Source organism: Balaenoptera physalus (assembly GCF_965194825.1).
Source record: "Balaenoptera physalus genome assembly, chromosome: 2".
Taxonomy (NCBI): Eukaryota; Metazoa; Chordata; class Mammalia; order Artiodactyla; family Balaenopteridae; genus Balaenoptera; species Balaenoptera physalus.
This window is the reverse complement of record NC_138883.1, coordinates 3,385,256-3,401,083: the sequence shown is the minus strand read 5'-3', so window position 1 is coordinate 3,401,083 and position 15,828 is coordinate 3,385,256. Positions and strand designations below refer to the sequence as shown.

At 47.9% G+C, this 15,828-nt stretch overlaps 1 protein-coding gene across 19 annotated transcripts in view; it reads left to right on the top strand.

Moving 5' to 3' along the window:
• The window catches only part of WDR20 (WD repeat domain 20), a 62,903-nt gene that overhangs the window by 35,074 nt on the left and 12,001 nt on the right, over nt 1-15,828 (top strand). For 8 of the 19 annotated variants that reach the window (XM_082451042.1, XM_082451047.1, XM_082451049.1 and 5 more), the window contains exon 2: nt 4,270-4,452. The exons of 4 other annotated variants lie outside the window; for them this stretch is intronic. In XM_082451042.1, the coding sequence (XP_082307168.1) occupies nt 4,270-4,452 (183 nt within the window). Of the gene's footprint in view, nt 1-4,269; nt 4,453-5,620; nt 5,639-7,093; nt 7,187-11,482; nt 15,827-15,828 lie in introns of those variants that run through there. 7 more of the 19 variants (XM_082451046.1, XM_082451039.1, XM_082451040.1 and 4 more) reach the window with 5 other exon arrangements.

Genomic DNA, 15,828 nt, shown 5'->3' with positions numbered 1-15,828 from the left:
AATGCTTGCTGGAGGTGACGGGACTTGAACTGATGGGTAATACTCCTGGGAACAGGGGCAGAGGAGACTATCCCAACCAAGGGGGCAACTTAATGAAGCCAGGAAGAGGGGACGTCTGCCTGCACCAGACTCAGCACACCTGGTGGGGGGCGAGGACGGGTGGGACAGCAGAACGAGGTGGAGTGGTGGGACACGGCCCTCGACCCCTTAATTCCTTCCCAGGTTCCTCAGCCGTAAAACATGGATGGTATTAGTGCCGACTCTGAGGTGAGGACTGTGAGATTAAACGAGATGATAAGTGTGAACGTCCTGGTGCATAGAAAGTGTTCAATGGACAGAAGTTGCTTTTGCTGTTAGGGGAGATGGATGGGGCCCAACCACAAAGGGCAGGACTGCTTGGGAGTTGTTGTATTCTGATGTGATGGAAATTAGGAAGCCACTGAGACATTTGCCCCCAGGTAGGATGTGACAAGGATAATTAATAATGGTAGCTACCATTTGAGTGCTGATATGTGCTCTGTGCTTTATATCCGTTACCTGCGGGCCTTTCCATTACCCTGCAGTGGAGCTAGGGGACTTTGTTCTCTGCGGCTCTGGGAGAGGTGACAAGCACCTTGCCCAAGGCCACCTAGCTACCAAGAGGGAAGGCGAGGTTTGAACCCAAGCCTGCCTGGTTCCAAAGTCTGAGCTCTTTCTCCTTCTACCAGACTGCCTTGACCTGGGAAGCCGTCTGTCAGGGGCTGACGACCCCATGGGGAAGGAGTGGCTAGCTCAGGTAGTTGTTATTGCTACTGAAAGGGGGGTGGGTTCAGGATTCCCATTGGCACACCCCCACCCCACCTCCTAGGAAAAAAGGAGGAGGAGGAAGAGGAAAGAAGACAGCAGCACAGCAATGGAAAAAGAGACAGAACTCGGTGATTGGCTGTAAGAGGAAAGAGGACGAGATGAGCTGGAGATGGTGGTGCTGTTGGAAAGGAAGGCAGGCACTGGTGGACCCACCTTTCCCTGCACCTGGGATCGGGCTCCAAAAAGCCCAGGCACCGCTGGGGGAGTCCCCAGTCTCCTCGGAAGAATAACTTCCTATGGGTACACCCCTCGCAGTCACTACAGGGCTCACAGTAGGTCTTGCTGGGCGTAAGTGGCACGTTGCTTGGCTAACGTTCTGCTGTTCTAGTGCCATCAGGGCCATTGGGGGTTTGCGGGGGAAGGAGTGACCTTCGATAAGAGACATTTTTGTGTTCCTTGGGCCTAGGTCTACTTTTACGCCTTCTAGGACAGTGCTTCTCCCACCAGTACTGAAAGACCAGTTCTTAAAATTTCCAGTCTATCTGGGCTGATACTTCTGTAGAATAAAAGAAGGATTACTAGAAAACCTGAAAAAGACATGCAGAATGCAAACTTGAATTTTTTATTATTAGATTCAACAGGTATAAAATCACTCTGTCACATTGCCGTAAAAGTTTCTAAATGCTTATTCTCAATCTGTGTACTTAATTTTGACTGCAGGCTAGCAGACTGTTCATGGTTTGGTACACCTTGAGAGCAATGATCTAAGGAGAAACTTTGTTAAGCAAATTAGTAACAGGACGTTTTTGGAATAGATACATGATTCGAGAGTAAAAATTGTCTTTCAGTTGGCATTTTGTTAAACAAATTAGTAAACAGGATGTTTTTGGAATAGATACATGATTCGAGAGTAAAAATTGTCTTTCAGTTGGCATTTAAAATACTTTAGATGTGTGTTCCTGTGTGATCTAGTGACATCTGTGACAAATGACGCTTTTCAGTAAAGTTCCATATTAGGGGGCAGGAATGTGAAAGAAATATACCAAGAACTGAGGCTAACATTGTTATTGTAAGGGATCCATAAGTTTAAAACTAGTAGCAATACTTGGAAAAATTGGTGCTTTAAACTTTCTCTGTTGTTCTGAGAATCATTGTATTTCTTTTGCTCATTTAAGTTATATTTGTTCTCTCTGTTAATGTTTGGTTTGCCTTTGAATTGATTTTTATATTTTGGTGCATAATTTTATGTATATTCTTTCACGGAGTAGTTTCTTTTTTTAATATAAATTTATTTATTTTTTGGCTGCGTTGGGTCTTCGTTGCTGCGTGCGGTTTTTCTCTAGTTGCGGCGAGCAGGGGCTGCTCTTTGTTGCGGTGCACGGGCTTTTCATAGCAGTGGCTTCTCTTGTGGAGCACGGGCTCTAGGCGCGCTGGCTTCAGCAGTTGTGGCACACGGGCTCAGTAGTTGTGGCTCACGGGCTCAGTAGTTGTGGTGCATGGGCTTAGTTGCTCCGCCGCATGTGGGATCTTCCCGGACCAGGGTTCGAACCCTTGTCCCCTGCATTGGCAGGTAGATTCTTAACCACTGCACCACCAGGGGAGTCCACGGGGTAGTTGCTTAAGCAAACTAAAAAAAAAAAAGTCTCAAGTTAACATATGCTGATATAGAGATCATATAATAATTGTTCATATTTCAAATTTGATTTTTGACTCTGTCTTATATTTTGAGCATTTCTACTTTCGCTGCTGTTCCCTTGCACTGAGATCATTTGCTGAGTTGTTCCCTTAGCCTAGACTTCTCTTTCCCTGCCCTCAGGGCCCAGCCCAGGAGCTGCTTCCCTCCAGGCGGACTGTCCGCAGTGAAGGGGCTCCTGTCTCTGGCGTCCGACTTGTGCTGAGCACCTGCTTCCTTGCCCACCGTCCCTTTTGTCCTTGCTCCGGAGTCAGGACTTCCTTTTGTTTTGCATCGTACTATGTATTACACTTCTCAAGGCTCTTTCGTGTATGTGTTCTCTGATTTCATCCTCCAGACAGTACCGTGAGGTTGCGAGAACGGATTCTCAGCCCCATTTTAACTGAGGTGAGGCAGGGAGAGTGTCCACGTGGCATGAATCTCCATTCCTTTGCCCTGGGGCTCCCGGGGTCACTTGTGCCACTCAGGTCCAGACTGCCAAATGCTCAGGTTTTGAGCGTGTCATTTTGAGGTCCTCTTTTTTTACACTGTATTTGTTATCTGAAAAATCTAGAATTCTCAGTACAGTGTCACAGGCCTCTTTGGAAGAAAGAAATCTTCAGAACCTAACCCTGGAGATGGTCCATAGAGAACCAGAGCTGTGAGCCCCGGAACTGCACACAGGGCCAAAGTGGGTGTTTTAAAGGACGTGTTCAGTTGTCTCCACCTGTGATTTTCAAATGACAGTGGGAGGGGTTGGGTTTCCTTTATTTCAGCAGTAACAGCCCAGCATTTTGGATTACACAGAAGGCTTCTCATGAAGAGAAGATCCTGCTTTAAAAGGGGTGAGGCACTTTGAAAAATCACATTTAGCCCAAGTCAGGAGTCAGAGTTTGGAGTGTATGCGGTGTGTTTTCTCCCTATCCCCTTTATGGTAAAACTGACCTTGGTTCCAAATCCAGCCCTTCCACTTACTAGGTAGGTATGGTGACCTTGGCTGAGTTATTTAACTTCCCTAAACTTGTTTTCTCATCTGTAAAATGGGGAAAATACTATCTATTTTGAAGGGTCATTGTAAAGATTAAAGATGATGCATGTACCAGACTTGGAGTGTGGGCTCGACGAGTGAAAGTTACTTGGAAGCTAATGCAGAAGAGAGAGTGTGACCCAGTACAGGAGTCACTGCCTGTGTATAACTGGCCATGGTAGTGGTTCTCAGCCTGAGTAGGTGTCAGAGTCACCTGGAAGACCGTTTTAACTACAGCTTGCTGGGTCCACCCCGCCTGCCCCCTGTGGTTTGGTTCATTTGGTGTGGTGTGGGCCTTGAGAATTTGCACCTCTGAGTTTCCAGGTGCTCTGCTGCTGCTGCCGCCACTGGTCTGGGGACCCCGCTCTGAGCATGACTGGGCTGCAGGTGAACTCTCCGATGAGCACTGAGGTGCTGCGGCTGCATTTGAAAGCCGAGCTTTATGTGGTTAAAGTTCACTTTGTTAGAAAGTGCTTGGAATGCATTTTGCAAATACTGAATTTGGTATCTCAAGGATTTTTCCTCCTGAAGTCCAGGAGTCTTTGTTAAATATACTTGAAGAAGAATAAGTTACGAGAGTAACAGTTACAAACATATTATGGATAGTCTAACGATATCAGATTGGCTGAGGTATGTGAAAGTGCTTTTATAAAATGCTAAAAACCGCAAAAATATTTTAATACTTTTTAAGATTGAACATCATAATGGAGTATAAAATAGTGTGACTTAGATTTCTCATCTCAATGTGCTGTTTACCGTGTGTATTTCTCTCTTTCTCCTCCAGGCTGCTGACCTGAGTAAACCGATAGATAAAAGGATATACAAAGGAACACAGCCTACTTGTCATGACTTCAGCCACCTGACAGCCACAGCAGAAAGTGTCTCTCTCCTAGTGGGCTTTTCCGCAGGCCAAGTCCAGCTTATAGACCCAATCAAAAAAGAAACTAGCAAACTATTTAATGAGGAAGTAAGTAGCACCCTGTCTTAGCTGTTAAGGATCCCTTTAAGAATGTATACGTTCTTACTGAGGGTAGTGGGCCTTATTTTACACCGTGAGCGAAGCCCATTTTCCATTCTCAGATGTCCTACCTAGTATTACCCAAGTTTAAATGTGGTGCGTTAACTTGTTGACTTTTACCTGTTCTTCCTTGGGCTAACCGTCCTGTGCATTTTTTATGGAGATGCTCAGGTGTCTATAGCAGGTGCTTTAAAAATTTTTTTATAATGGAGATAGGGATGAGACTTGTAGCTTGATATTTATAATTTAAATAAGAAAATAAAGAATTTATTTTATTCACATCACCAGAAAATTTCATGCAGATCAAAGAACTTGATAATATTTCCTTAGGTTGCTTAAATTGTAGCTAAAATTTGGTGTGTATGTTTGACAGGCGTTTGACTGAGAATTTGTTCTCTTGCTCTTGTAAATGTTTGCTATTAAATCACCTTTGACATGGTTAGAAATCCTGGCACTTAAAATTGGATCCTATGACATAGCTTTTGCCAGTGTTGTAGCATGTGCTGGGGTTTCTAGTGTCTTCAGTTTCATTCTGGCAGGAGCCTGAGATATCTGAGCTGTCCGTTCAGGAACATGTCAACCATTAAACATGGTAGATGTAAGTTGGCAAATAGATTATATTTTTATAAGCGATTGGAGTGGCTTTTCAGCCCCAAGTATTGCCATTACATATTTGACGTACTTCCTCCTCTGTGTCAGTATGACTTTCCTAGTAAATGGAAAAGATGAGGCAGTCTTGCTGAGTTAGAAGCCCTGGGTTGCAGTCTGCTTGTGACCTCAACCCTGGTGTGACAAGGGCCAGGTCACTTGGATTCCTTTCAGGAAGGGCAAGTGGTTTTGATTGTTGCATGGTTTTAAAGTCATTAACTTGGAACAGAAGTGCATTATAAATTCTGATTTTTAAGAAATAATTTTGTTTGGGGAAGAACACTCCACTCCACAAACTGCAGTTAAGATGCTGACTCCTTTTGCAGTCCCCATGGTATATGCTGTCCGTGCATTTCCAGCGTCCATCCGCGGCGCTCCTGGTTGACATTGCCAGTGGATTTGGTGAAACCTTTTGAGCCACACCATCTCCTCTTCTAGTTTCATCTGGGTTGACTGGAAACAAAACTTGCCGTCTGGATTGACAAAAGTATTTAAACCCATTTTCTGTTAAAAAAAAAAAATCTTAAGCAGAAAATTATTCTATTTACCTAAACATTTTATTAACATCATTTGAGGGAGTGATTTCTAAGTAGCTGGATGATCTTTTTGCGGGGGGGTGGTGGGGAGAGTGAGGGCACAAAACTAGACTTCTCTGCATTCTTAATAGAAATTGTGAATTTGGCGTCATTGTGGGGTTTTATTTGTGTTTAGGTAGGGGACGTGTTTTTGAGGGGGAAGGGAGTGGAGCCATGTAAAGGGCTGTTGGTACACAAGGTCGGGAGGCTGCTCGGCCGAGGATGGCACAGAGTGCCACTTAGAGAACAAGAGGGTGTGTGTGTCATCGCTGGGGGAGGGTGGGGCAGAGACCACAGGGCCCTGAGAGCGCTCGGACGCGTCAGCTAGACCCATTCCTCACTCAGGACAGCTGGGGGTCGCAGGCTGGAAAGCACCTCCTCACTCCTAATGAGTGACGCATGAGCTACCTCCTACTCCTTTTACATTTTATTTGAAAAATGGCTGTTCAGAGTGCTAAGATTGTGTGTGGTTGAATGCCAACTTGGCACTGACAGCTGGAGGCAGAAATTGGTCGCCCTTCACAGTAAGGACATTCTTCAGCTTGTGTGGGTAACCTTCTCGTCAGATTTGGGTCAGGATGTCTAAGAGAAAGGGCCATCAGGGGTGTGTTTCTCAGAGAGTTCCAGGGATGGTGGTCGAAGCTGTCATTAGGCTGTGATTTGCATTGGTATGAGACGTGGAGGTTTCAGAGTGTTTTGTCTGTTTCCTCGGCTTGAGAGGGTGGGCTGCTGTCTCCATCATGCGCAGATGAGGAAATAGTCAAAGAGAAGGTAAGTGAATTGTCCACATCAGGTAGCAATTTGATGATGGAGCTGGATCCAGAAATTAACTCCACGAGCTCTTATTGGTCATAGATTGTAAGCCCCACCATGTGTGGTTGCCAGATGGGCTCTTGTCTCCCCAGGAGCTCACAGTTTAGTGAGATGGACCGAAAGGGTATTGGAACGTGTGTTTATCCCAGTGTTATGAACAAAGTACCAAGGGATAATGTATTAATCGCATTCCTCAGTATGTATCAGATATCATAAGATAAAAACAAAAGTTAAGTTCAGCGGGGACAGTTCGAGAAAGCTTCCAGAAGGTGACATTTGACCTGGGTTTGAAAGATGCATAGGAGTTGGAGGAGGATGAGAAAGGCCTTCAAAGCTGGAGAAAACAGCTTAGCATGTGGAGGCCAAAGGTGGCCAAACCACAGCACGTGGGCCTTGGAGTGGCAGAAGTTAAAGCCGGACAGATGAGCTGGAACCAGATTGTAAAAGCCCTTTGATGACATGCTGGGAAATTTGGATCTGACACTGGAGGCTGTGGGGGACCTTTGGGCTTTTATTTAATCAAGGGAGTGACAGGATCAAATGTGTTTTTTTAGAACTCTTGTCAGCACTTGTGGAAGGTGGATTGGAATGAAGAAAGAGAGAATGAAGGTAGCAAGACCAGTGAGGAGGCTCTAGTACCTGTCCAGGTGAGAGCTGAGGACTTGAACTAGAGTTGTGGCCATTTTCTCATCCATTCGACAGACCTTGATAGCCTACCACGTGCCCGGCACTGGGTCTGCAGCGGCAGATAACAGCCGCCCTGTGCCTCCCCTCCAGAGAGAGGGGAGAGAAGTGTGAACAGCACCACACACACATACACACAATTACGGCAAATGGTGGTGACTTGTTGTGATGTCAGAGGAGATAGGGGGCCTGAAGGAGAGACAGACATGGAGGCCTGCTTTACGGGGACGTGGGGAGCGTCCGTCTCTCGGAGGAAGCGAAGTGCTTTGAGCTGAGCCTCGACTGAGGAGGCCCCCAGGTAAGGAGCTGGAGATAGAGCGCCCCTGCAGAGGGAGAGCCGGTGAAGGCCCCTGGAGGAACGAGCTTGGGACCAAGAGACCTGAGAGAGGACGGTGGACCTGGGAGGGTGTTGTGAAGTGAGAGGGCATGAGTTTGGAGGCCCTGCCACTCAGGGCCTGACCCGGCTTTGCTTCTTTGAGCTGTGGGATCTCACAGAAGGGAACAAGATGAAGAGGTGGTTAGATAGATGTTTTTGAAAGTAACCCTGGCTGCTTCTTGGAGACGAAATTGGAGAGGCGAGGGAAAAAATCTTGGGTTTCTGGCTCACTTACTGCACTGGGTAGGGGGGGGGAAGGAGCAGGTGCTGGGAACAGAGGTAGAGATCAGAGTTCCGTTCTGTACTTGGTAAGCTTGAGAGGCCCGTAGGTGGTTGGATACGTGGATATGGAGCGCAAAACTAGAGGTGAATTTTGGGAGTTGTCAGCATATAAATAGTAATCATGTCCCTGAGATTAGATGGCAGGTCTGTGGAGAAGGCACAGTAAGAGCAAAGACGAGTCTTTGCTAAGTCCTAGACGTGTCTGGGGCCGAGCCCTGTTTATACTCCAAGATTCTGGTCATCTGCTCATGGCCTGCAAAGGAGCACTTACAACAGTCAGTGTATTACCATGAAATTTACAGACTCACAGCCCAGTGGCTAAGAACATAGACCCTTGAACCCAAATGCCTAGAGCTCAGACACCCTCTGCCGCTTACTGCCTGCAGGATGTGGGTCTTTACTTCATCTCTTCTCCTCAGCCGGAAAGTGGGTAAGAGCGGTCCCCACCTGGAGGCGTGGTGAGGATGAGATGTTAGCAGAGAGCCTGGAGAGCAAGCCCTGGGGAGAAAAGTTCCAGGTGGAGGGGAAACTCAGAGGGTTTCTTTCACTAGGGGTTGGAGGAAAGGCTTCTTGGGAGGTGAGATACCAGCAGTTTTGAAGGAGAAGCACAAATGATTTTCCAGGACAAGAAGGTAAGAGCAGGGCAACCCAGACAGAGAAGCAACACGAGTAAGGCAGACGATGGGGACTGTTTCTCATGACTGTTGGGTGTCTGTCTGTCTTACTCACCAGAGAGCTCCTCAGCCTCCCATTATACACATGCACACGTGCGTACACACACTCCAGTATTGATTACTCTGACCTTTGCTCCTTTCTGGAAGTGTCTGGTACATGAAAGTGTAGTAAATGTTTGGATGGATGTATAGGTGGGTGGTTGAATGGAAAAGAACTTATAAGTTCCAGAAATCCACACTAGACCAAAGATAGGTGAAAATTTCTATCTGGGAATAGAGTGGAAATTTTCTATCTGGGAATAGAGTGTATCTTAAAAGGTGATTTTTTTCTCCCATTGATTAAAAAACTTAAAATACTTGTTTATAGAAAAAATTGGGACATAGAGAAGTACAAAGAAGATGGGAAAACATCACCTAGAAATCCCATTGCTCACTGTTAACTTTATTGTCTTTGTAATTTTTTATGTTTTTAATGAGGCAGAACTGTCAGATTCGCAGCTTCCATTTGAGCTGCTGGCAACCTTCACCTCCTGGTCTGGCCCTCAGTCCATCCAGTTATGTCAGATAGCAGAGGCGAGCCCTGCTCCCCGGGCCGTCCCAGTCATGCTGAGACCCTGGCCGCTGTACCAGTTCAGCCCAGGAGGAAGGCTGGTCCTTTCTAGCCTCCCTTGGGGAATAATAGCCTAGATCCCCTGAGACACTGCTTTCTCTCAAGCCTTAGAGTAGACTTTAGGTTTCTGTGTGTAGTGTTCTGTATGTTTTATGCCCTTGATGGTATCTAATGGCCCATCTGATGAGCTCCCAGACCGTGGAGCCTACCTTCATGGTAAGGGTCATCAGGGAAGGAGAGGTGCCCTGGTCAGCGCCCGGAAGGGGGGAGGAGTCCACTTTTCATTACTAACGGTTACGATGTATTGAGGACAGAGAGTCATAAAGGGGCAGTTTCTGTGTGGTAATGAACTCAGCCTTGTTTGCCTTTGTAAAAATTCTGATTATATCTGGGTTGTATCCATAGAACAGTAACTTCAAAGGATTTTTAAGTATGTTTGGTTATTGGGTGGATGTAAAATCTAGAAAGAACGTGTCATTTCGGCTTCTTTGATCCCTGGCATGTGATGAGACCTCCTGTTCTTGACTTTCTCCTCTCTCGAAGGTTGTGCGGCCCGGGCAGCGCGCTGGGTGGGCTGTAGGCTCCCTGTGGACGCCTGGCCCTGCCGCTCCCTGAGGCTGTGTCTGCTCTTTCATCCCAGGCTGCAGGCTCCCTCTGCACCCAGCGCCCCCAGGAGTGGGGAGGAGAGGAGGCCCAGCTTGGCAATATTCTGTCTAGTCCTCTAACAAGAGAGTGGTTCTGGGCATTTTGTTAGTTTTGTTTTTGTTTTTGCTTTTTTTAATCAAAGGAAGGAAATGAGCGCTTACTGATCTACTCCTTAAAGTTTTGACATTGATAAAAATGACATCTGATCCTCTTTCACAGGGCTTTGAAATACCCTTTCCTAATACCTCCTGAGGGAAGAAGCAGCTGTCTTTAAATGCCTTTACCGAACCAAAGCCCTTAGTCACCGTTTTTGCTTGTGGCTACATTATGGCTTTTCCAGCAGCTGCTGTGGTTTTGGAATTGTTTGTTTTTAGTACTTCTGTTATAAATTAATATCCGCATTGTAAAATGCATGCCCAGCAACACCCCAAGAATTTTTTCCTGTTTATCATGTTGATAGCAGTGAAAAAAAGAAAATTAAAAAGTATGTGCTTGGAAAGCTTCATTTTAGCAGTGGTGCTTTAATGTGGTTATAGATTTATTTTTATTCTTGCTTCCTCTAAACTAGTTTAGTATAGTTAGAAAATCTTGTTTGTGAATGCCATTAAGGACGGTAGTTTTGGTGTTTGTTGGACTTTCACTGGATTGATGTTAGAAATGAGGCAGTGTCTTCTGCATTCAGAATGGGGAATGTGGGAGCCGTGGGTGATTACCAGGGAGAGAAGTGGGTGTGGGAGCCCACTTCCTGGGTAGGTGGCTTGACGTACAGACCTGGCATAGTAATACCCAGATTTTGGTTTTGGTTTTTATGGAAGTGATTTTAAAAGTAGGCCTTTGAGCATTGTGGAATTTCCCTCTTTAATGGAGAGCTCAGTGGTCATGCCAGATGACCTGAGCACCGGTCTTTCCCTGAGACCCGCCCCGCTCTCCTCTCCTTGCCCTTCCTGCCGGGGCGGCCTCACCTCAGCCTCGGAGCAGGGGGCTTTCTTCTCCTGGACCCCCGCCCAGCTCCCCCTCCAGCCTCGCTTCCTGGCCTGTAGCACAGAGCCGCCCCCAGAGACCCTGTGACGGGATGGAGGGGAGCGTGATGCAGGGAGCAGAGTCCCTGGCCTGTCGGACATTCACTCGGCGTCAGCTCCTTCCTCTCCTCGTGGGACTTCTGACTGGTTTTCTCGGCTTTCCTTCTGCTTTCCTGACTTTTGTCCTGCTCCCTATAAGTAGTCTTTCTCCAGAGTTTCACACTCTCCTCCTCTTCCTTGTACACCTTCTGCCTTGGAAAGCTCAGGATGTCACAGACCCGGCTCTTACTGTTCGCAGCCCATTTCCTCGTCTTCCACAGTCATGTGCATCAGCTGCCTACTCGATGAGGACCCTTGAACTTCTCCCCAGCATAGTCACCCCTCCTCTCTTTTCTGTCACCCCCCTTCCCAGTCACTCAAGCTCAAAACCTAGGAGTCTGTTCACGCGCCTCCTTCACCCCCACCCCACCTCCTACTCCATCCAGCCTAGCCCACTGTTAAACAGTCCATCCTGCCACACCACCGCTGGTCAAGTTTAAGACCTGTTTGTCCACGGACAATTGTCATAGCTTCCTAACCAGTCTCTCTTCACCCGCACCATTCTGTACCTACTGACGGGAGACTTCACTTCATTCTGTCGCTTCCCTTCTCAGAAATCTTCGGTGCCCCTACTGTCTGCAGCAGTACAGCCAGTAGAAATACAGTGTGAGCCACAAATTCAATTTAAAATGTCTAATAGCCACATTACATCAATTTAAAAATAGATGAAGTTAAGATACTTTATCTTGGGACTTCCCTGGTGGCGCAGTGGTTAAGAATCCGCCTGCCAGTGCAGGGGACACGGGTTCAATCCCTGGTCCAGGAAGATCCCACATGCCGCGGAGTAACTAAGCCCGTGCGCCACAACTACTGAGCCCTCGTGCCACAACTACTGAAGCCCACGCACCGCAACTACTGAGCCCATGCGCTGTAACTGCTGAAGCCTGCGTGCCTAGAGCCGATGCTCCGCAGCAAGAGAAACCACCGCAATGAGAAGCCCGCGCACCGCAATGAAGAGTAGCCCCCGCTCGCCGCATCTAGACAGAGCCCACGCGCAGCAACGAAGACCCAACGCAGCCAAAAAAAAAAAAAAAAGTTTTACTTTGTCTAATACATCCAAACATTATTTCAACGTATAATCAATATAAAATTATGAATGAGATACTTTCCATAATTTTTCAGGTCTTCAGGATCTAGTGTGTAATTTACACTCACAGCATGTCTCACTTTGGACCAGCCACTTTCAAGTGCTTGGGGCTGTGGGATTGGTCAGCACAGGGATTCAGGGTCACAGCCCAGGCCCCTTAGCCTGGGGCTCCATGTCCTCGAGTCCCAGCTCACGATTCCAGACCTGATTTCCTGCCGCTGCTCAGGTGCTCCAGCCAAAACGGTGAGCATGCACATCCGCAGACCCACCTGCAGTGTGCTGAGCCTGGACTAGGCTGCCCGCCCCCCAGCACAGGCCCCTGCCTCTCCCAGCCCCTGCCCCACCTGTACTCAGGAGCTCCTCAGGGGACCTGGGGTTTGGCCAAGGGTGTTTTCTCAGCATACTCAAACGTATGCTCATCGAGATCAAGGCCCCACTGAAACTGGAGAATTCAAGCCCAGCAGGGAAATCCTGTTAGTTAACACTGAGAACTGACGAAGATTCCTTACTTTTTTTATTAGACATTTTCTGGAACAAAAATATACCCTTATGGTGCAGAAAGTGCGCTGCATTCTTTATATTTATTGAATAAGATGTTCTGGGTATTTGTTTTTTAATTTCTGTTCTCTAACTTTTTTGCTAAACCCAAACCAAGTGATAGCCCAGGGCAGTTCACTTCAGTGACTCTGAGCTAGCCCTGGAGTCGTGCCTCCCACTGCCCGGGGTCTGCGGGAGGGGCGCCCTGGTTTATTGACGTTTGTCGGTGGCACAGAAGGTGCCAGCCCCACTTTGGGGCTGACGGGCCTGTGCTGGGTGTCGTCTTGCCCGGTCCATCCCGCTTGCTCCAGCGCCTTCCGTGTCTCTAGGATGAAGAGTGCTTGGTTTGCTCCCCCATCAGCGCCCCCACAGTTGTCCCGTGTGTGAGGACGCACTGCCCAGCCCGCTTCTTCTGCTGCCCCTTTACCTCTTTGCTCAGCGCGCCCTCATCCCAGAGACAGAGGCCTTTCTAGGCCTTCCTGCTTGAGATTGGAATCCCTCTACTCCTCCTGCCCTTTGTCTTCTTTCCCTGGTTGGTTTTTGCTCACAGCACAGCGCTCCTTACCGTCAGATCCTGTCAGTTTCACTGTCTTTTCATCCCACTTGAACATCACTTCCACTCAGGAAGGGAGGTCTGTCTGTTGGTGCTGTCAGTGCCTGGCATATAGTGTACATTCGGTAAAGGATGGAAGAAGGAATGAATGAAACGTGAGTGAGTGGTGAGCGGGAGGGACCGCAGGCGAGTTTGCGGACCTCTCTGATCCTGTTTCTTGATGGGTAACACGGCAATAACACCTACCTTCCTATGGGGAAATGGGCAGTCATACTTACACTGCTGGTGGGAATTTAAATTGTTACATTCTCTATGGGAGGTAATTTGGCAATATCTATAAAAAATTATAAATGTATGTACCTCCTGACCCAGCTATTCCAGTGGGAATTTATCCTGCAGCTATATTTATACATGTGAAAATTGCCATATGTGCAGGTTATTCTTTGCTATACAAATGTCCTTCAGTGGGGGACTTTTCAAGTAAACCACAGTATATCCATATAATTGAGTACTCTGCTGCTGTAGAAAAGAATGAGGAAGCTGTCTTCGTACCAGTACAGAGAGACGCACGTGTGTGACTGCATGAGAAAGCAGAGGTGCAGACAGTGAAAAAAAGGAGTGTGGATAAACTTGTATCTGTGTTTGCCGTGTCCACACAGGAAGACACTCGCAGAGATAAACAAGAAGCTAATGACAGTAATTCTGGGGGCAAGGGATCTGGGATGGAGGAAAGGGGTGTGAGTGAGGCTTTCTACTGGATACTTTTATTAATATATATGAATTATGACTGTATTACCTATTAAAAAAATGAAAGCTTACGTTGTGGGGTTATTTTGAGGATGAAACAGCGTGTGTGCAGAGCCACTGCTCAGTGCCTGGCCGCAGAGTAGATCCTCAGGTTGGAAGTTAGCACGGCTGTCCTGATATGCCTGCCACGTACCCCAAGACGAAGCAGACGTTTTCCCTGCGTTTGAGCACACAATCTGGTAGGGAAAACTGAAGGTGTAGAACAACTGAGAAACCCTTCCCACATTAGAGTTGGATCTGTGGTCTATTAATTTTTTTGGTTTGCAGTTGCTTAAGCTGCTGTGCCTGCTTCCCAAGTGCTGAGGTGTGACATGTCTGCGTGGGTGCCCCAGCAGGGGCACAGAAGGTGGGCTCAGGTTTTTGTCCATAAGTTACATCCACGTGTCTACTTACAGCAATCTCAGTGCACCTTTTTAACATGGAGTGAAGTCTTTAAATGTGTCTCGTCACCCCAGTAACATGTATTTTAATAATGGTGCTATGATTATTTATCTCCATTCCTCACAGTTGCAGGGAAATACTGTTTTTACTTGACAGTATTCCAGTTTTGAGTTCTAATGGAATTATTTTCGTTGTGCCTTTTTAAGCCAAAAATAAAATTTTTCTCCTAACCATAGTGCTAGAAGTTTTTATGTCCATCCTTAAAATTTTCCACACGTGATAGAGTAACAGTGGAGAGCTGTTAGGAAAACTGAGATTAGATTTGGTTGTGGTGAAATGCGAGGTGCAGGAGTTGAGAGCCACACACAGTGCCGGGCACGGCCCGCAGCCTGGCTCCTCAGCCTGAGGTCGCTCTGTAGCCGCCCAGCGAGGCCACCGATGGCGGTGAACCGGCACCACCCTTGGACACTAGGCCAGCAGACCAGTCACGGTTAAGGGATCAGGAGTGCCGGGGCAGCCTGAGCCCAGTGGGTACAGCAAGGTCTGGTGGGTGGGGGGAGGCTCCCCCAAGACCAAAGCCCTGACGTGGCCTCGTAAGGTGCCTCTGACCTCTGTGGAAGAAATGGTGAAGGTCTCGTGGAAACCCTGACAAAGCAGCGCTGGGCTTCCAGGTTGTTGGCGTTAGCATAGGTCAGCTGCCTTATACAGGAGGGTCACCGGGCAGGAGAGGAAAGAGGCAGGGGGTGACAGTGCGGCTGTGACACTGCAGAGCGACAGCAGTGACACCTGCTGCTCAGGAACCCTTGCCCGGCCTGCTAGCCCTGGGCCCTCGTGCCGGGCAGGGTCACGCCTCTCCACTCCTCCCTGGCTGGGACCATTGTTGGCCACCTCCCTTCCAGGGCCTGATTTTCTGCAGCAGTTTGCATGGTTCATTAGTTTCTTTGAAGAAACCAAGTGTTTTCATTTTCTGTGACTTTCTGGAAAGATGCAGCACACACAGCAGACACACAGCGCAAGGCCGACGAGGCAGGAGGCCCCGTGTCCCAGTGGGCTTCCCGTCCCTGTGGCCCGTGGCCCTCTGAGGCTCGAGTCGGGGAATCCCAAGCACGTGAGGGAAGTGGGAGCGTGTAGCTCACCCGAAGCCCGCCGGGCTCCCGAGGCACCCGGTTACCGGGCTGGCAGTGGAGAGCGTCTGGCTGCAGGACTTGCTGAGAACTCAGGGGTCTTGGGAACTCCCAGATGGTTTCTGGTGCTGTGATTTGGGGACCAGGCAGCCTCGTGGAAGCCGCTGTGCCAGTGAGCCCCACGAAAGGTCTGCAAGCAGGGAAGCGTACTCGGGGGGTGGTCGTCCCTTTGGGGGTTTCTACTTTTGCCTTTTGTTCTTTTGGTGTTAAAGGCAAGACTCCTGACCTGTGCCTGTTAAAGAAACAGTTGGTCAGTGGATCAAAAATAAGCGTGGAGTAGAGTGGCAGTGATTAGGCACATACTCCTGAGTGTTAATCATCTGTTTATTTTTTTAAACACCACCTTGTTCC